Source organism: Pteropus medius, unplaced genomic scaffold (genome assembly GCF_902729225.1).
Source record: "Pteropus medius unplaced genomic scaffold, Ma_sr-lr_union100, whole genome shotgun sequence".
NCBI classification, from domain to species: Eukaryota; Metazoa; Chordata; class Mammalia; order Chiroptera; family Pteropodidae; genus Pteropus; species Pteropus medius.
Window position 1 is genome coordinate 19,784,108 of NW_024349803.1, and position 20,780 is coordinate 19,804,887.

The 20,780-nt window shown below is 49.9% G+C and overlaps 2 protein-coding genes and 1 long non-coding RNA gene across 9 annotated transcripts in view; 1 reads left to right on the forward strand and 2 right to left on the reverse strand.

Moving 5' to 3' along the window:
* Positions 1–69: 69 nt before the first annotated feature.
* On the reverse strand, positions 70–6,844 carry LOC120582301 (nucleoside diphosphate kinase 6). Of its 7 annotated transcripts, XM_039837640.1 has the most exons (7): positions 6,440–6,489; positions 4,876–5,034; positions 4,279–4,375; positions 2,036–2,138; positions 1,438–1,477; positions 954–1,114; positions 70–676 (listed from the first exon to the last, which is right to left on the reverse strand). In XM_039837640.1, exons 2-7 carry the CDS (start codon positions 4,953–4,955, stop codon positions 510–512), a joined length of 648 nt encoding a protein of 215 aa, XP_039693574.1. In that variant the 5' UTR covers positions 4,956–5,034; positions 6,440–6,489; the 3' UTR covers positions 70–509. The 7 variants fall into 7 exon arrangements, with proteins under 7 accessions (XP_039693574.1, XP_039693573.1, XP_039693577.1 ...); XM_039837639.1 differs by lacking the exon at positions 4,876–5,034 and having other exon boundaries at positions 6,440–6,542; XM_039837643.1 differs by lacking the exon at positions 4,876–5,034 and having other exon boundaries at positions 6,383–6,509.
* Positions 6,780–10,623, forward strand: LOC120582304 (uncharacterized). The gene is made up of 2 exons (XR_005647532.1): positions 6,780–6,900; positions 7,437–10,623. It is a non-coding gene; the product is annotated as an uncharacterized LOC120582304 (long non-coding RNA).
* Positions 10,624–10,896: 273 nt separating this feature from the next.
* Positions 10,897–20,780, reverse strand: part of LOC120582300 (nucleoside diphosphate kinase 6-like) — a 31,614-nt gene continuing 21,730 nt past the window's right edge. Inside the window, exon 8 of the transcript XR_005647531.1 lies at positions 10,897–11,078. The gene's annotated coding sequence lies outside the window, so the exon portion shown is untranslated. The remainder of the gene's footprint in view (positions 11,079–20,780) is intronic.

Below are 20,780 nucleotides of genomic sequence, written 5' to 3' on the forward strand. Positions count from 1 at the left end.
TGCACACTGTGTGTGTGAACCTCCTGGGATACTGCTGCACAATTCTCTCCACTTAGCATAGAGAGAAACTTGGCTTCAAGACATGTTTAATTACTCCAGTTAAGAACAGAGAGAAGGCACCTAGAGAGAGTAGTCTTCCCAGCCTCGAGGATTCAGTAGAATACTGACTTGTATTGAGGAAGACAGGCTAAATATTACTTATACAGTAACTGCATTTTTCAGGTAAGTCATTTAGGCTAGCTCCTCCTTGAAAAAGGGCGATTAGTTTTCAGAAAAAAGAGCAGCCATCATTCCTTTGAACCACCCATGAACATTCCAGAGAAGAGGTAGAGAGTTAGATTCTAGAGGTAGTAGCAGTGAGGAACTAGGGCCTCAAGTGGGTGGCCGTGCCTAGCAGAGATGGTGCCATGGGCCCCAGGCCTCTCTGGTCCTTGGAGAATTCTCTGGACCACAAGGCAAGAGAAAAGGCTGGGCAATGCCACCAGTCTTCACAGACAGACAGACCTGCGTCAGGCTGGTCCCGGGCCTCCTGTTCTGGCTGCACAGTGGATGCCTCCCTCCGGACTGTAGTGCACGGGGCCACAGCGCAACTGGGGCTCCTCTTCCTCATACCAGCGCTGTTCACTGAAGTCAGGGAAGAAGGCTGCAATCTCTCTACTGGCCGAAACCACAGAGTCTATAAGAGGAGTTAAGAAAGAGAAGGGATTCTCATAGCGGTGCAGAACAGAGGCAAGAGGCAGTCAGAATCAGCTTCAGAAATCTGAGCTTCTACTCCTCCTGCCTGCCTCAGTTCTGGGGCTACACCTGCTGAGACAGCCATGAAGGGCCAGAAACACAGTTGGGAAAAAAGCTCACCGGAAGGACCTGACTCTCAACTCCACTGTACGGCCTGCCCACCCACCCCAAACCATCCTCCCTTTTTTTGTGGTTGTGGACATGGGTGGCAGACTCACCGGAGCCATGGGTGGTGTTGCGGGTGTCGGTGAGGCCGAAACTCCCACGAATGGAATCCGGAGCCACGTGCCGTGCTCGAAACACTCTAGTGGGTCCCATCAGTGTCCTCCAGAGCTGGATGGCATCCTTGTGGGCGAGGATGTAGGCTCGGATTGGTCCACTGTGAATGAAAGGAGCTCACGTCAGGATCTGGCTATCAGGTCCGGAGGGCATGCCGTGAGCAGGCACGAATAAAGGCACACTGTACATCCTGAGAGTTTCCTTGCCTTTCTAGCTGAGTGCCAATGCTGATTCAAACAGAAGGTGATGATGTACAAGAAAGCCACAGGGATCAGCATTGTTGCTAGGCAGCTTTCAGCAATACTCCTCTACAGACACTGCTTACAACTTTAAAGGGTGACAAATGAAATGAACAAGTCCATTTAGGGGCCAGGAGAGACATGTCTCAGAAGGTAAAGATGCCAGAACCAAAATTAGAAGTACCTGGCCATGAACTCCACCAGCCGCTGATAGAAAAAACGCCCTGCAAAGAAAGAGGACCCTCATTAAGAACTGGTGCCCACGAGAACTTTTTGTATCTCTGCCTCCTAACTTGGAATAATAAAAACCGTTTCAGAGACGAGAACAAGGACCGTGGAGTCTGACATACGTGGGTCTGAATCCAGGTTCTGCCACTTACGACCTGTGCAGTTTTGGCTGAGTCATTAACTTCCTTAACTCAGTTTCCTAATCAGTATACTGGGGACATGATAAAACCTACCTCACAGAACTGGTGGGAGAATTAAATGAAATCGTGTGCATTAGAACAATGTGTGACAGAGTAAATACTGAGGCAATGTTAACCACTGATATTATCAGGACGTAAAACTAAGTTTCTGGTTGGGACTGTAAGGTAACAACCTTCCTAGAAAATATTAAACAAAACAAAACCAAAACCCTGATAATCATGAAAAGTTTCTGTATAAACTGAGACTTTAGAGGACTGGCTACAATTTTACAGTTGGTAGCAAAGAGCCTGCCGGCGTGTCCAGGTAAAGTCCCCCTTGGACACCGCCTGGGATCAGAAGGCCGTTGATCCTACCTTCATGCTCCTGGTAAAAGCTCCGGCAATCTTCTTTCCTCCACAGAAGTTCTCTCGTGCGTATAATAAGGAACTTGTTGCTCAGAATCTGCTGATGAACAGCCTGGATAAACACCCCAAAAGCGAAAATTCGTCAAAAGGACCGTGCGAAAGAACAAGAGACTCAGGCTGGCCAAAAGAACCATGAGGACCCGCTGGAGCCAGGACTCGAGTTTGTTCATCGTGGGTCGGAAGACAGGACCCGATTCAAGGACACCCACCTCTTCTTACCCTATAGCTTGTAACTGCACACAAACTTCATTTCTTTAATATAGTTTTTTCTCCTGATTCAAGCTGGTTTTTCCCAAATAAAGGTTTTTTGACTCGTTTGCTTTTTTCCCCATCCTTGTCCTCTGGATGCCTGCTCCTTAAATCGCTGAGCTTTAGGACATGATTAACTGAGCCTCTGGTCTATAATCATTAGGACAAATTGGTTTTGTTTGAACTTTACACTAAGGATAACATCTTGACTTTAGATGTGTTTCAGCCCCAGACCCATCGAGGCAGAAGGTCACGGGATCAGACAGGATGGCGCGATGGCTGATTCCAGAATCAGACACAATGATCAACTACCTCAGCTCCCGTTAGTCGTCCAATCAGCAGCACCCACGACCCCAGCTCCCTTAGTTTCCATGACTACTGATTTTTTTTCCCCTTTATAATCTGTATTTCTGAGATAATTGGGGAGCCAGGCCTGTGTCTCTGGGACTTGTGATTCTCTAATAAACACTTATTCTATTTCGCCCAACTCCTGTGTCGGTCTTTTGGCTGAGCAGTGCAGGTCGTATGAGCCCTGGACTTGTCTGCCCTCCAGTTTCAGAGTGAGGTGAAAGCCTGCAGCCACACAACCAGAGCACGAACCTTGGGTGGAGGGGGCAGGGGACAGGAAGTGCTGTGTCTGCCCCTCCACTCCCTTGAGCTCCAGCCTACAGGACCTACCATCATAAAAGTCTCTTGAGAGCGGTCCTGCCTTCAGTTTCTCCCGCTCTCTCCAAACCGTCATCACACTTGATAAATTAAAAACAACATAATTGATAGGTCCACTCCGCTCAGAGGGTTTAGAGTGGTTCTTATTATTCATGGAATGAAGTGCAACTACTTTGGTCCAGTGCTCAAGGCTGCACTTTCTTGCCATCCACCACTTCCAATTCTTGTCCCATCAGCCCAGCCCACCTGTGGCCCTCAGCCCCACCACACACCTTCCTGCTTCAGCGTCTCCCTTATGTGGAACACCTACCTGCCTGTTGTGCACTAACCTAAGCCCACCTTCCATTTGAGGCCTGGCCTAGTCCCAACACTTGTAGGCCACCATTCCTGGTGGCTCTGGTCTTCCTTTGCACCACAGTGGGCTTAGCAGTGCTGTTCAGCTAGTACTTATCAAACTATTGCAGGGAGAATGTCGAAGAGACCCTCACCCAGCCCCATTGAGATTTCTACTCTGGTCTCCAGGAATGTGGATAGAATGCAATATCATTATGTTATAGTACATGACGAAAGGGATTTTGCAGGTGTAATTACGGTTGCTATCAGTTGACTTCCTTTAGTCAAAAGGAACATTATCCAGGTGGGTCTAATTAATCACACGAGCTCTTTAAAAGAGTTTTATCTGGGAGCGAAAGGAGCATTTGACGCACAGTTGCTGTCTTGAAGATGGAGTGGGCCTTCTGATGAGGAATGTGAGTGGTCAGGAGAGACTGAGTGGTCCCCACCTAAAGGCAAGGACATGGGGACCTCAGTCCCATAAGTACAGGAATTCTGCCAACACCATGAATGACTTTTGGGAGTGGATTCTTCCCCAGACCCTCCAGAAAAGGGCCCAGTCAGCTGAAACCCTGACTATGGCCTTGTGAGACCCTAGGGAGAGAACCTAGCCGAGCCTACTGTACCTTGGATTCTAGAATTGTGAAATAATAAATGTGTTGTTTTAAGCTACTAAGTTTGTGGTAATCTTTTACGTAGCTGTAGAGAACTATTATACATACAGTGTCTTGAGGATTGGTTCCTCTTATTGTACCGGACCCTAATATTTTATATATTCTCCAATAGATTTTTAGTCTCCTTAGAGTCTGAGTTCATGGCTCCCAGCTTTGCCTCCACGGCATCTAGCTCAGGATCGTGTTGTCAGGCTTCACAAGTGGCCCTGTGGCACCTGAAACAGAATTATTGCCCCGGGAACACAGCAGAGGCTTAGGAGTCATTCTTACCTCCAGAATCAGTGGATGAGCGACTGCATCAGGCTTGATTAGGGCCAGAGTAAGCTGGAGAGCACGAGGGCTTCGCAAGATCGAGGTCATCTTGCTCCTGCCATCAGAGAGCTGGATTAGGGACCCATCAGTGCTGTGCTCCCCACCCTGCCTGCTCCGGAGCCATGCAGCCTTGCAAGCCAGCCAGTGCTCTCACTCCTGACACAAAGCACGTGACAGTTACACAGTAAGACCGTATACTGTTACTGTATTTAATGGCCCATTTGGGCTCATGGGATTGAGGGAAGGGTGTGGTATAGGGGACATTCAATTTGCCTTGTGGACTATGTTATCTGGTTTGTGCAACTATGCCTACGAAGAGCTACGCATTCAAGAGAAATTCAGGTTTAAACACTACCTGTCTCTCCCAATATTCCCTTCTCTTCCTAACTGTCCTTTGTGACTTATAGAGGACTTACAATTCATACTTCGCACAGCCTGGCCACAAGGGTAGGCCCTCCAGCCCACGGTGCTCTCCCATTAATTCCGGAATTGGAAGAGTGGATGGACAAGAACTGGGATGTTGCCAGGACATCAAAACGTCTGTTGGTTACATACCATTTCTTATCGACTCTTACAGATAAACCAGGATCTCTCCTGCCCAGATTAAACCCTTTTATACACTCAGCTGTCCTCATGGCAAGGCTTGTAGATATGCAACTCCAAGGTCAAGGACTAGTTGTAACCATATCGTATCTGAAGCAGCTGAAACAGTACCTGGGACAAAGGTGCTTGATCAGTTTTACTTACTAAATGAACCTATATAGTCTTATTCTATTCCTATGTGTATTTCTAGCGTCTAGCATGGTGTAAGGCCTCAATAAATAACTAGAAATGATATAAAGAACATGAAAGTATTTTATAAACTGGACTGAATGAGGTTTCTTCCAATTGTGAAATTCTGTTTACATATGAGAAACTGATCATCTCTGCAGGACTAAGGGCTAGGTCTCAAAAGACCTGATGGAACCTCAAAATTTGCCAACAAATAGAGGCTTCCGTGAACAAAAGGGCAGTTTGGACAACGCTCTCATTTCTCTTAGGGCATAAGTAGCCTGACAGTTACATTCGAGGTGGTGTTAGAATCTGGGCCCAAAAGAGTCTATACCAAGGTCCCTTCTCCTTTGCCACCCTCTACACTGTTCTCCACACAGCAGCCAAATGAACTAAAAATGCAAATCTAATCCCACAGTGCTCCTTAAAGTATACCCTGCTTTTATGATAAAAGCCCAAATCCTATCGTGGCCTACTAGGCTTTGCACGCTCTGATCCTTGCACACCTCTCTAGCCTCTTCTGGAACCCCACACTCCCTTCTTTTGCTTCCAGCCTCACGGAACTTACAGCTCCAAGACTTTGTGGCCTGACAGTCTTTGTGTAAGAAATTTTCGGAGCCAGAATGTGCTTCCTCTGGTTTCCTCCTACTCACCCATTAGATGGTAGCTAACTTCTCCTGTGATAGTTTCTCATGGCTCCTTGCACGTTTTCTTCAGCTACGTCTACCCCACTAGAAGGTCAGCTCCAGAAAAGAAGGGGTCTGTTTTGCTCACCACCGTATCCTCAGTACCTCCACAGTGTCTAGCACATAGCTCTCAAGTGTTTGCTGAATGGATTAATGAATGATCCAGCTATTCCAAACCAGGCTACTAGGGGGTCGCCGTGGGGGCCGGGGGAACATGATTCCTTTCCTATTGCCAGCTAAGTTATGGTTGTCTTGGCTCTTAGTTTACAACAAACGATGACAGATCGAGAAGCCTGCTTAACTTCAAGGTCGCCCTATCAGAGAATTACAAATTTTAGAAGTTGCCTGGGCATTTTCCTCCACATCTAAGGTCCCTATTCCTCTGCTTCCGGGAAGGCAGCAGCCAAGCCCCTCGTCCGCGTACGCGCTGCGGGGACCCGCAGCCTCTCAGCTCTGCCTCCGCCCCCTAACACCGGAGGCCCAGCCCTCCAGCTCCCCAAGCTCACGATCCCTGCCTTTGCCAGCGTCCCCTTGCCTCGCTTCCCTCCATTTCTCCAGTCCTGCAGTCGCGCGACCCCTCCCCTTTTAATAGGGTCTAAGCCCACCCCACATTCTGGGCTGTTCGGAGCCCCAGTCCAGCTGGAGTCCGGGTGCAGATTCACCTGGTCCTCGCGCCGCGGCGCCGGGCCACCCAAGCGGGGTCCTTCAGGCGTTGGGCCGGGCAGCCCCGGGGTCCTGGCCGAGGGGCCGTGGGCGGGGCCGGAAGCCGCGTGAGGCGGTGCGTGAGCCGTGGCTGGCGGGTCCGTTTCGGCTCAACGTGGGGACAGCTTGCCGTAGGAGGGCCGACGGTCGGTGGCCCGCGTCTCTCTCCATCACTCGCCCGGGACCGGACGAGAGGGTGAAGCCGTCCTGGGCGGGAACTGCCCATCCGAGCCTGGCTTGGGCGCCCTCATGCGGGAAGGAGGGCGAGGCCGCGGTGCTCGGAGAGGTCGGGATGGGCATTGCAGGGCGGCAGCCTGGCAAGAAGAGGATAGTGCCCGCCAGCGGGGCCACCGGAATGCACTTTGCCCGACTCGTTCTCTTATATTCTTTGCACAAGGCTGGTGCCCAGTATTTGTCGGAGGTACGCAGAGGCCGGAGGCAGGCAGCCACTGCAAACCTTCTGAGTTCGGAGCGATAACATTGAGAGGAAGGAGCATAGCTATTAAAGGGGTTGGTGAGGGAGAGTTCCTGGCCGGAGTCCAGGTATACGTAGGGCGTGAGGGAAGCTGGTCGGAAGGGCCTTGAACATGCCGCTAAGGAGTTTGGGCAGCAGGATGAGGAGTGGGTCACCCTGGAGTCTGTCGGAGCAGCCCAGGGTGAGATGAACTGGGCATCCCTGGTGTGTAGCCTCATGCATGGGGAGGGTACAGTGGTGGTAGGTTGAATAGGGTGGTAAATTTTTTCCTTGGAGGGAATCCCTGAATTTGAGGAGCGGGAAAATAAACGATAACTGCCATCAATTTAAATATATATACATATATATACATATACATATATATATATGTATATATATGTATATACACACAAACACACATACATATACACACATATATATATACACATATATATATACATACATACATACATATTTTATTTTTATTTTTTAACTGACTCTAGCGCCTGCATATACAGGTGTTGCACTCCTGGAATGTTGGAAGGAGAGTCTGTGGTTCTGGCAGCTTGTTTCCACGAAGAGTCTTTAGGGAAGTCCATTTGTCACCCGTTAGCCTGGTGAAGGCGCATGTCCGTTTCTGCCTGCTCCGTGCCTGGGACCAGACATCTGTTTTTTGTCTTGTTTTCCAAATGCACCAGGTCCGATTTTGTTTTCTACTTTCATTAACATACTTTTGGACTATAGGGACTTTGCCCGTTTTCAGAACCTTGGTCATTAATTCACCTAATATCTGTCTCTTTGTTTTACACACTGTGGAAGGCTTCAGTTCCGTATTTTATAGTTGCTTTGGCCATTCTCCACAACAAGCCTATATAATAAAAGTAAAGGCAGATGTGATTTTAGGAGGAGACCTAGTAAATAACACCTTTTCTCTGAGCTCAGGCTCAGAACCAACAGAAATGGAGCAATGGCAGGCTGGTGGAGACCAAATGCCACCTTAATGCTGATGGAGCTATTGGAGAACGTAATGGGAGAGCCAAATGCACCTGCCCTCTAACTCTGCTACCCAAGTTCAGTGCCAAGTCTCTCATAAGTCTCACTTAAAACAACAGCAACAACAAAAAGAATTTAAGCAGGACATAAAATTATCATAGCATTACCCCACATCCACAAAACTTAGAAAGCAGACCAATCCCAAGTTCCTAGCAGATACCAGGCAAAATTTTGTCCTTAGCAACCTGTCAAAAGACCCTGACACTCAGTGATATCTGAGGGAAAATGAATAGGCTGAAAAAGTCTTGATTCAGCTTCACTGGGACTGAAGTCATTTTATGCCAGTTATTCAGAGTCTCCAACTTGAGTCTAAACTCGGGAGAATCACTCATTAAGAGGTTAATTATGACCTATGTTCATCGTATCCTGAGGGGCATCTACCAGTCTCTAGTCTTGTCTCTAGAGAGTAGTATTTAAGATGATGCCTCCTCCTTACAGTGTTAATTTATAGTTGTGGGAGTCCCAACCAGGCCTTCCTTGAGAACCAGGCTTTTATTTTTCATCCAATATATTGAAGTTTCTTATACTATTTCCCCTTGAGTCCTCTTTCTGGCACCCCAGGGCTGCTTTGAGGGTGGGCTATGAGGACATAGCTTCCCCAGTCCCCTGTGAGCGGTCTTCAGTGGCCACTGCTTGGTGCTGTTGAGTCACTCAAGCCCAGGACACCTGCCTCCTGGGGGAGGTGCTTCTTTACCCGACACGTTTCAGTTGAGAATTACTTTCGTTTCCTTTTTTCAGCTAGAGCTGCTGTTCTAAAATTTGTTCCCCTAGGGATCCAGTGAGAGTTGATGCCTCTGCCATGTGCTCCTCAAGATACTGTCCCCAGCTTCTGGATGTGTCAGGCGAGGAGTGGCACTAGGGGCAATTTTCTCTCTACTGTTCCCTTACTGCTTTCCAGAAGGCTCTCTGAGTTCTAGCACTTTGCTGGAGAGAAGGAAGACCCAGGGAGCTGGCTCTTTGCTAAGCTACAGTTCAGTGGGGAGGAAATGAGCCTCTTTTAGATAATCTCTTGAGAACATCTCTCTTTGTTTTCATTCTTGCCCTGCTCCTAATCCGATAGAGCAGGTCTCTAAAGCTCTGCTCTTCTTCCAGGACTTCCTGAGTGTATGCGACGTCCAGGCAACGTCCAGGCACAGGCTTTTCTCGTTACTTTCTTAACCTTTGTGGCTGTGGTAATTCCATTGAGTGTTTTTTCTACTTTAGTCTAAGATTTTATTTGTAATAAGGGCACGGTTCCTTTTTTGTCATAAATAAATCATACCGTGTTTTTACAATCGAAGCTGCTATTTAAATCTCAGAACTATAAAACCATGACCAGAGTTATTGACAAGATGACTGGTAGGTTGGGAGTGACCCTTAAACCATGTAGGAAAAAAATGTGTGAGTTTCATCAATTTTGTCCTTTGGCCTTGAGTTTAGCTCAGAACAGCATAAGGGATGGTGTCTGGGCCTGCCTTTCTGTGCTGCCCATAGGCTTGGACTAACAATTTAAAGTTCAGAGCTAAAATGAATGAATGAATGAATGAATGAATGAATGAATGAATAATAAAGGTCAGAGCTTACACACTTGTGTTCCTTAGCATATGTGGAACTTAACTGCGTTTAAAGCCCCTAGCCAGTCGAACTATCTAAGAAACCGTAAAGGACCAGGTAATTGTTTTGCCCCGATACCTAAAGACTGTATAGAGAAAGACTTCCCTACAGTCAGATCTGTGCCTCAGCAGAGCCCGCTCACTGAGACTCCCGCTGCTGCTTCAGGTTTGCAGATGCCCCACAGAGAAGGGAAGGCAGTGGGTCTGTGCGAAGGCCAGGCCAGTGCTGGTGTAACTAAGGGTCAGACCGCAACCGACTGTGCTCTGAGGCCCAGACTGTAGCCCGCACATGCTAAAACCATAGTGTTTGCCTTTGGACGGTACCTTTGCTGAACCATGCGACTAGCATTTGGCTAAGGTGCTCATTCACCCCAGCCGGTATATAAAATCAGATTTATAATAACGCTTGCCTATGAACAAAGTAGCCAATATTCAACACGGCCAACTTGAAAAGCATTTGAAATGCCTCAAGTATTGGTCCCATCAGAGCCTCATCTTACAAGTGATGGTGTGATGCCTACATTTCTCGCCTGGTCTCTCTTTTTCACATTCTCTGCCTTATCATCAGATCTTAACATTCCTCTGACTAAAACTTATCCTCCACCCCTGCCAAAGGGTAGAGCCTACTCCTGTAAGACTTAAAACACAGAGCAGAAGAACCAGTGGTTCCCAGAATCAAGGAGGGAAGAAGGAGCTGAGCTATACTTGCTTGGCTTTCTGTCCCTGAAGCTTCACACACACACGTGTTATTTCTTCATCCTTTCTCAGTTTAATATGTGCATGTGTATATATGTGTTTCCTTAGGACCAAAACTAAATATTTTATATAAAGATCTATGCAATTCGTTCTAACAGAATCCTCACTGTGGAGTTGTGGTAACTCTGTAAGCCTCAGTTTCTTTGTCTATAAAATGAGGTTATACTTAAATTTGTTGTGAAACATATAAGTTAGTGCATGTGAAGTATTTAGAAAGCTTACTGGGGCCAGGCACTACTCCAAGTATTGTGTTCGATAGTTTTCTTTGAATAAAATGCCGAATTTCTTACGGTATGGTTAAAATTTCTCAAATCAGATCCTGATGTATTGAAAGCCATGTCACCCGCGTGACACATATTTAGCTCAGTGATGACCCGGGCCTTCATGTGGTAAATATCATTGCTCGTGGAGGCACCTGTTTCCTCATTTAGACTTCTGTGCTCACTGGTCACTATGTGGGAACAGAGGGAGCCCATGGCACAAGTCATGTAGTTTTGAGATGAAAACAGAATAACTGATATTTTAAAAAGATTCTTACGAACCAAGAAAAATGCCAGCTAGATTGTCTGCTGAGAATCATTTACTGAAGAGGCAGATCAATGAGTTTGATCCTAATCACTGGTTTTCTCCAGCAGCAGCATTCACTAAAGGGGATCTACTTGAGGAAGCAGCCGTTATGTGTGACTCGGTCGTCTGGGGATTCAGCGGGTTCTCTAATGCTTCATGAGAAGTTCAGGAGTTTTCCTGCAAAAGAAGTATCTGCTTAATAAATCACATTTGGGGAAAAAAAAATAAGAGAAAAAAAATACCACGGTGGTAACTACACCCTTAGTCCAGCAGGGGGAATGCCAAACAATTATTTTATGAATTAAGGCAGATGAGAGACATTCTAATTTCATTGAAGGAAAAAGCAGAGAGTAGAAGTGGGCAGAGAAGAGGAGGCTTAAGAATGTGGGTGCCTCTGTGAGTCTTTTGGACCCCAGAAGAGCCACGGGGCAGAAAAGGTGGAGGACAGTCATCCAACTTAAGTTACAATCTAGGAACATGGACTGTCTCTCCTTTTCGATTCATATGATCTTAAATATTCTTTGATTGAGTTTGAAACTTTTTGGAAGTCTTGAGTATTCTTATTCTTAGATAGGTTAATTTCCAGATACTTCATAGTTTTTGTTTCTATTTTGAGTGATGTATTATTTTTTAATTTTATTTTCCAGTTGGGTGTTACTGCTGTAAAGAGATGTTATTGATTTTGTAGGTCGGTCAAATATTCAGCAGGATTTCATAACCTCCTTAACAGTATTAATAGTTTGTGATTCAGCCTACCCCTGGATTGATGATTATAGTATCTTGCTTTTTGTCTTAGGCAGACTGAAGTAGCATCTAGTAAACAAACAAAAGTGGAAAGACTCAAATAAAATAAAAAGTTCATTGCTTGTTCATGTAGTGGTCCCCGGGGCAGGTGCTTTGCATTGGAGGACATCTGTCTTCCAACCAGTGGTTCAGGGACAGGCTTTGTGATAATTAATTTTATGTGGTGCCCAGATATTTAGTCAAAGGTTCTGAATGTTTCTGTGAAGGTGTTTTGGAGTGAGATTAACATTAAAATCAGTGGACTTTGAGTAAAGCAGAAAGCCCCCCACAATGTGGTTGGGTTTCACCCAATCAGTTGAAGGCATGACTAGCACAAAAGACTGACCTCCCTAAGCAAAAAGAAATTTGAGTTGTTAGAGCCTCTTGCACCATCCAGCTGTTAGCTGGTTGGCAAATGCCCCATTAGGTAAGGTGCCGTGTGGGGCGATGGCGGGTGGGAGAGCGGGGGTCGTGGTTTTCCGGACTTGTGTCCCTTTTCAGCCCTGAGCAATGTCTGCCCTAGAGGGAGTTGGGGTGGGCCCATTCCAATCCCTTGAGCCTAAAATCCAGACTCCGAGGCAAGCCCCGGGCCTTCTGGGATGTCTGTTCCCTGAAAAGAGAAGCAAATCTGAGAAGCGCCCACTTCACCTGATGCCACCCACATTCATTTCACGGAGGAAGAAACAGAAACCGAGAGGAGAAGGGGCTTGCCCCGGGCCCAGATGGGTGGGCTCCCCTCCCTGGGCACACACTGAGCGCCACCCCCGTGGGCCGGGAGGGGGCAGCCGCGGGGCTGCTCCTTTTCCTCCCCTTCTCCCTTTTTGTTCTCGCCCCCACTGGGCCCATGACCCTGCTCACATGAGCGTGGGCTCTCCTGTCACAGAGAGTCGGGGAGGGGACAACGCTCCTTCGCGAAAGACGTGTCCACATATTGTCAGCGCTGACCTCCTCACTCTGCAACTTTGAAAATAGAGGTCTCAATTACCTACCTTAAAATTCAGTTTTCAGTGTAACGACATGAATCGTGACAAACGTAAGCAATCGTGTAACCCTCACCACAATCGAGAGGTAGAACATTTTCATTACCCAAAAAACATTCCCTCACGCCCCTTTGCGGTCAATCTCCTCTTCCCAGCGCTGGCCCTTGGCGGCCACTTCTTTACTTCCTATCACTGTAGCTTTGCCTTTTCGGGAGATTCCACATAAATGGAATCACACAATATGTCATCTTTTGCATCCGGCCTCTTTCACAAAAAAAGCATCACGTTTCCGAGGTTCATTTGAGATGTGCATACCTGCAGTTCATTCCTTCTTCCCCGTAAGAAGTATTCCAGTAACTCGTGTGGATGGCCAGTTTGATGAGCCTGCTGATGGATGTTTGGGCTGTTCTTGGTTTTTGAATATGAATAAAGTCGCTATGCACATTCTTGTTCAAGTTTTTGTGTGGAGCTTTAACTTCTTGATAATAAACACCTAGGAATGGAATTTCTGGGTTGTATGATGTCAGAGCTTACCCTTTTCCAAATGACTGCTGGTTGTTCCTCTGTCATCTGCTGGGGAGACTCAGGGGTATGAGAGGGTGGCTGAGGCTGGGAGAACCTGGGGGGGCGGGTAACCTGGGCCTCAGCCCCTACACCCAAGTAGCTTGGTGCCTTGAACAAGTTGCTTTGTCTGCTCTGGGCAGGCCTCAGTTTACTGATCTGTGAAGCAGCAACAGCGCCATGACCCTCCCTGCCTGTCCCAGAGGATGTTCTGTGGGTGAAAGGAAGTGGGCAAGGACCATCTCTGAAAGCTGAGAGGGACCTGCACTTGGAGGGGTGGCACACAGTTCAAGTGGGACTCGTGAGGCAGAACATGGCCCTGATGGAAAGGCCTCTCTTTGAGAGCCCCTTCCTCTCTCAAGTTGATGGGGACGTGACAACAGCCAGTTTCTGCCAATCTCAAGAGGTTCTTCTTGGCCCCCAGCTGAGTGGCAGGGGCTAACATGTTTTAGGTTGTCAAAGGCCATCCACCGCCACGAACGCCTTGGAATATGAAGCTATAAAGGAAGAGAAAAATTTTGCAAGGAGGCCAAGGAGAAAAGGAGCTCTACTGCTGTCCTACTTAAGTTTAAATAAATGAAAATCCAATTAAATGAAGAAGTCAGTTCGTCAGTTATACTAGCCTCGTTTCAAGTGCTCCTTAGCCACGTGTAGTTAATGGCTACCATGTCGGATAGCACAGATACAGAACTTTTCCCTCATCACAGAAAGTTCTATCGGACAGCCTGACTGAGACCCCAAATCCTTCCTTTTGGGAGAGTCAGTATTGTTAGACCCTGTCCGGTGGACCAAGGTCACCTGGCTTCCAGAAAAGGACTCCGGCAGCTCTGGACGCACAGGGAGCTTGCAGCTGGCTGGTGGGAGTGGCCCCTGAGATGAACAGGGAACATGGTGAGGGCCCTGCAAAGGTAGAGGGGTGGGGTCCAGTCCTGGCTCTCAGAGGGGCTGTGGACAGAGGTGGGGGTTTGAAGTGCAGAAAGCGACAGGAAGAACATTCTGGCTCAACCAGACCGGGAGAGGAAACAGCGGGAATTGGGAAAGGCTGGAGCCCCAGGTCGTGGAGGACATGACGACAAGGCTTATGCAACAGCCTCTGCAGGACCGTCCGCTCCTCTCTCCCGCTGAGTCTGTTCTCTTCGCTGGGTTAGGAGTGGACTTAGGGAGTGTGCCCAGGGTCCAGCCTGACCATCTCGGGGCTCAGCTACCCCGGCCTCAGAGATCCTGACCCCGCTCCTTCTCTTTGCAAGCAAAACCCAGGAGGCCGGTCCAGATGGACCGGTTCTACGGCTTGGCCTCCGGCTCTTCCAGTTGTGTTCTTCGTTATGCCTGAGGCAATTTGAGTTTTCATCCTCACCTGCTGCTGAGAGTGCCTACCAGGGCAGAATTTTTCAAAGGCAGGCACAGCTAGGGAGAGGCAAACCAGTGATTCAAACACATGTCTGCCTGACTTCAGAGAGAGGTCCCGACCAGCCCTTGTGGGCAGCTTGCCCTGCTGTTCGTAATAACAGCTGCTGTTTATGGAGCATCGATAATGGGCCAGCCATGTCCCAAGTTCTTTACCTTCTTCTTCCTTTATCAGACCTCTTCCTTCATCCGCCACCTAAGGGGTCACGCTTTCCAAGGCCAGTTTTACAGAGAGGGAAAAAGAGGCACAGAGATGTTGGGTAGCTACTTGCCCAAAAGTACACAGCAAGTGGCAGAGCTAGGACCTGAACTTGGCCACTCTGCTCCACTGTCCGTGCCCTTGACCACTCTATGGCATGGCATGGCCTTCATCAGAATCAACTTCCTCAGAACCTGTCCCATCTGTCCCCACTCCGAAAGAGCAGAAGAGCCACTTCCCACTTTCTCTCAGGGACGGTGCCTCGACCCCCCGCTCACTCGTGGAACAGCTAAGTACTCCGGGAGCCTGGGGTGCTCGTGGTTTCCTGACTCAGCATCAGGTACACCGCCCCCACCCCGTGGGTTGGGCCTGGGACAATCCTGAGTGTCTCCTCCCGAGCTCACAAGGCCGGGTATCCATCTCTCCACCCCACACTAAGCGCCTCTGTGGTGAAGGGCCCACTCAGAGCTGGGGCCTCAAATGAACAGGTCTCACACTTTGGAGGTCCACAGGCCAGAAAAGGCAGACAAACAAATGGACGCGGCCCGCGGCCCCCCATGTCAGCTGGGTTCTCCCAGCTTCAGCCTCAAACCTATTTTTTCTTACCTCAGGTCTTCCTGCTGCTCCTCCCCAATTCTCCTCTGTCCTGACCTCAGGAGCAAAACAAAGTCTCCTGCTGACCCCATTATCAGCTTACTGAGTGTTTCCCCAGGATTCCTCAGGAGGAATCCTGTATTTACTGTCTTGTAACATTTTCACATTCTCATGACTCCCCCAGAGAATCCCCTACAGAGAGTGCTGAGAGAACTGGGGGCGGGAGGCCCCGAGAGCTCCAGGGGAGGCCTTCCTGAGGAGGGGGGCCTTGTCTTGGAGGGACGCCTGGCAGGTCTTCCAGCCAAGGAAAGCAGCCTGTTGCGTGCAGGCTCGGAGAGTGCTGGGGCTGGAAGGGAGGCTGGAGGCAGGATCGCGAAGCTCCAGACCGCCCCCTAGAGTCCGATGGCCAGGGGTGCTGGGCGGTGGACAGAGCACGGGCCTGGGAGCCCAGCCCCCGCGCTGCGGCTTCCACACCCGCGGCCTTGCTAAGCCCCTTCTCCCTTGCTGCGGGGAAGGGGGCGGGAGGTCCTCGGTTAGCCCTTCCGAGCGATGGGGAGCGTTGCTACACGCTTGTATGCGTTGCTACAGAGAGGGAAAAAGATGTTGGGTAGCTACATCTGTCGTGTGCAGAGCTCTTCTTCCTAAAGAAGATGTTGCTCAACCAGTCAAAGTCATAAGTTCATGTTTAATTTCCCAGGCAGTTTAAATTTCCACAGATGGAGGAACTCCTGGAGCGGCTCTTTGAAGCCCTCCTGCCATGGCCGTGGGGCCCATGGCAGGGCCGGCTTCACGAGTGTGACCCCCGCTGCAGTCATACAGGGTGACCCTGCTTCGAAGAGCCCTGTACTTGATTCCACGCTCCATTCTCGAGGTCTTAAAATTCTTAAAACATTTTTGAACAAGGTGTGACAGCCTGCTGAAATGAGAAAGGGTTAAAGGATAATTAAAACCTGAAACTGGACAAAGGAAGTCTATACCTTGGGCCTAGTTTCTGGAACCCCTAACCACATTCTGTTAATCATGAAACTTGTAACAATGAGGTCATAAGCTAACTGCCAATTTTAGCCTGTGTAACCCTGCTTGCTTGCGTGGCATGAAAAATAATCAATTGTATATAAGCTGAGAATTACTGTTTGGCCATTGCCCATGAGAATACTGGCTATTGCCCATGGGAACATAGGCAATCACCCATAGGAACATAACGTTCTAACTACAAGCTTTCTGCTTCTGTACTCCCCACTTGCACACCTGACCAGTGGGTTGACAGGTAATGAATAAGAGAAAAATAGACCTTTGTGTTTAAGATAGAATGAAGAATGGGATTTAGGGCTTAAAAACCTTGTGTCTTGGCATTTGGGGGCTGCTCCTTTGTACAGGACAGCCACCGGCTAATAAACAGCCTTTGAGAGCATACTTGGTTTGGTCTATTCTATACAGGCCACAACAAAGGGACCCCACATTTTCATTTTACAAATTCTGCAGCTGGTCCTGGCCTGTGGTAGCTCCATTTTTCCCACAACACGTGAAAGGGGACCTGGAAGCCACTCTGAGAGCGACTTATTTCTCTCCGTACTGTCCAAAGTCTCCTAGGAGTCTTTGCCCCCTGCCTTGAGCAGCTGGAGGGCAGGGGACAGCCCAGAAAGGGAAGGAAGAGAATGGGAGGCGGCACAGGGCAGAAGAGCATTGCCAGTCCAGCCCTTCAATGCCCAGAGTACAGCAGGTCAAAATGCTGTCTCCAGCGCCTCTTGAAGCAACGGCTGCAGGAGAGAGGCAGGGCTGGCCAGGGCGGCATTGGCGGGGTCAGGGCCGAGGGGCCAGGGAGCGCTGGGCTCCTAGCACAGATCTAGATGGGGAACAGAGCCAGGGACTCAGCCTACAACCTCGAGACGGGACGGGAGCAGAGTCTGAGGACCTTACCCGTGCACTTGAAGGGAGACTGCTCAGGGGTGAGGTTCCCTAACCTGCACTTTGTCTCTCTTATGGTGAAGATCAGTAACAGGGCTTCCAAAAATGTTGTGTCCTGTCAAGCAAGGAGACAACAGGAGCACCCGCCCTGCATAGTTAGCATGTCCATCTGTGGGGGGACTCCTAGCTAACACCACACAGACGGGAGAGGCAGACCAGGGACCTACGTGTCTCGTCACTCATCACATCAGCTGGAATGACATTCAGAAAAGTGCAAAGCACTGCCCAAGGAGATGGCTGCCATTATCCTCAAGATAGAGAAACTGACGCTCAGAGAGGCTAGCATCCTTCCTAAAGCCCCCCAGCCCATCAGGCAGCAGAGCCCTCAGGCCAGTGCTCCCTCCAGGATGTCTGGCTAGGGTGGGCTGTACCCTGGGCTGTGCTCCCTCTCACCCAGTCTGGCTGAGGCTCAGCTTCCAGAACATGGAAGGCATACTCTTCGTTCAGTGGTTGGCCTTCATGAATCTTGTCTGAGGCAACAGATGGTCCTATGCTGGGGACCAGCCTGAGACTAAAGACAGGGTTGTAGGTGCATTGCAGAGGATGCCAGCCGAGGGTGACATTAGGGCTGACTTCCTGGAGAGGCTGATCCTGAGCAGAAATGTGGAGCAGTTTTTGGCAAGGATATGGGGCACAGCTCCCAAGCTTGAATGAGTACACATGTCCATCAGGGACAGTGGCCTAGAGCCATCACAGAGCAGGGGACCTCACCCTGACCTCACTCACAAAAACCCTGGGAGAGCAGGATTTGATAGGGAATGTGTACTTATTCACTCGCTGTCACGTTTTGTCCCCATGCAAACACTGTCAGGTAGGTAAGCCCCATTCTACAGATGAGGAGATCCAGGCCCAGAAGAGCAAAGTGACTTGCTCAAAGTCATGCAGCTGGTAAACAATGATGCTTGGGGACCCCCTCCCCCACTCCAGGTCCCCTGGCAATACAATCCTGCGGGTGAAAGAAAGGCAGAAGTGGGAATTGTCCAGAGTCCGGGCAGACCCTGTGGCTGGCCCTCTCTGACCACAGGATATGAGCACACCCTGTCCCTGAGTATGCATCTGACTCCAATGCACTGCTGTCCCTCAGGGCTGGAGTTTCTGTCCTCAATTTTTGCATAAGAAAACTGTGGTTCAGGAAAAGAAGGCAACTTGCCAGAACTGCAGAGTAAACCACGTGTGCCTCCAGGGCCACGCCGTGGCACCATCTTTCCTTAGCTGCTTTGCAGAGGTGGCAGTCCACCTGGGGGTCCGCTGCAGGGGGCGGACTGCCTGCTTGGCAGTTCATGAGCACGTGTTCAGCCGTGTCGGGTACTACACGCATGCGCACTGCCACTGCAGTCCTTCCCGGTCTCCAGGCAGCCGTAACCCGACCTATTTTATCGCAGAGGGAGGCGCAAGGAGAAGTAACGTCCCCCAAGAACAAAAGAACCAAAGAGCAAGTCGGGCTGTCTTCCATCAGATTGCTTCTCTCTGCTCCCGTAAGGGTCGCATGGGCACGTGGCCTACATACCCACTTATCCAGTGTGGGCCAGGGGGAGTCCTGCAGTGGTTGGATTTGGCAGCCTTCCCCACACCCCCAGCACTGATTTGAGATTCTGCAATAAAATATTTCTCTTAAGGTGGTCCTTGACGTTCCCCTGCTTGGCGCCTCATTAGGCTGATCTTGTAAAAATGCAAACGGAGGGTCCAAAGAGTCTGTGGGAATCACCTCATGTAAAGCCCTCCTTTAAGAGGATTCTGACAACCTGAGGGATGGCAGCTCTTGGCCTGAGTTGCCCCAGTTTCCCTGCCTCCGGGGCCCCGTGTTTACTTCCCCGTGTATTAACCCAAGAGCTTACATTAGCAGTGTGCTGACACCGAGCACCAGGCAGGAACCAGGCAGCTGAGTGCGGGAGCCTGAGCTCTTTGACTGTCAGGCCTTGGGACCATGGACTCTGGGCACAGAGAGGGACAGTGACTTGCCCACAGAGACAGAGGCTTGGGATGGATATGGTGCTCACTGAGAGGATGACCAGACTGTCCACGAGTCCTCTGTTTTAGACAAGCTGGCCATCCTGACAAAAGCCGTCTCAGGGCCAAGCAGGCCTGTGGGGTCGGGTAACCCAGCCAGGGCAGCCAAGGGCCTTCAGGTTGCAGGGCTTCAGACAGGGAGCTGGAGAGAGGAAGCTAAAGGGGCTCTTGTTCCAGGTGTGGGGGGATTCTGGAGCGGGCGAGGGGCCCTCCAGCATCTGCTCATCTGTGGAAGGCCTCCCAGAGCCCTCAGCAGCCTCAGTGGACCAAGCTCCCCGACCACACTGATGAGCTGGGTCCAGCCCTCAAGACCTGATGTGAAAAGCTTCACTTTTTTTTTTTTTTCCTTTATGATCTGGACTCACCTAGAATCTTCTGATTGCCTTGTTAATGAGATGAGACATTATGAAAAAGGCAAGCTGGGGAGAGCCTCCCACCTCTCTCCCCAAGAAAGAGGGCAGCCATGGCTTCTAAGAATCTGAGTCGGCCTCCATACCTCATGTGGCTGAAAGCCACCTGTACGTACCCGGCCCTGGACAGGATTCACTCCTGGGATCTGGGAAGCCTGGCCCCTGTGCTGTGGCCCAGACAGGGCAGGTGAGGCCCCCTGGAGCCACACTCTGGCTTGCGTCAGTGGACCTGAGGAAGCCGCTTGGGCTCTGGCTGATTCTAAGTGAGAGGGGTGAGCAGCGTTGGCTGAGGTAGAACACCCCCTTCCGCCAGTCAGGCCGGAGTCTGAGTGAACTGGATCTGGGCAGCTTTCACACCCAGTCTAAAGACTAACAATTTTACCTACTTCCTTCTTAGTTTGGCTCCTTGGGGACCTTGAAGCCAACAAAAAAGGCGAGAGATCCAGGAGAGATTTTAGGGGTCCAACGTCCTGGCGTGACCGTGCTCCCAACCGCCATCAAGGCCCCTGATGCGCAAGCCCGGCTTGATCAAGAGGCCACTGGGGCAATACCTGGACTGTGAAAGCAGGTTGCACAGAGGCCCATTTCTCCTTCCTTCTCCCGGGGCTGAGTGAGCAACCAGCAGCAATATCCAGGCTGCCACCTTCCGAGGGGCCCTGTCCAAAGCCCCAAGAGTCCCACAGGCCAACTGAGGCCAACAGCTACTCCAGGCCTCATGGCCACATGACTACCCCCAGGAGCACTGGGACTAGCATTTTCCTCTCTCACTTTGGCCCATTATCTGTCTCTCCCAGTGGCACTCTCTCGCCACCCAGCAGCACCAGCCACTCCGGCCTGGCATCTCAGCGAGAGCACTGGACAGGGAGTCATTTGGGGGTCAGATCAGAAGACACTTCCGGAAGTCTGAGGGAGCAAAGGGGCGGAGGCTCTCGTGTTTGGCTGGAGGTCAGGGAAGGCTTCGCGAGGTGGCCGGGAG

Coding starts and splice junctions, on each gene's coding strand:
- LOC120582301 (XM_039837640.1), bottom strand. CDS start 4,955: ATGAGGACAGCTGAGTGTATAAAAGGGTTTAATCTGGGCAGGAGAGAT. Junction 1,115..1,437: donor CTGGTGGAGTTCATGGCCAG/GTACTTCTAATT, acceptor TTTCATTCACAG/TGGACCAATCCGAGCCTACA. Junction 677..953: donor CAACACCACCCATGGCTCCG/GTGAGTCTGCCA, acceptor CTCCTCTTATAG/ACTCTGTGGTTTCGGCCAGT.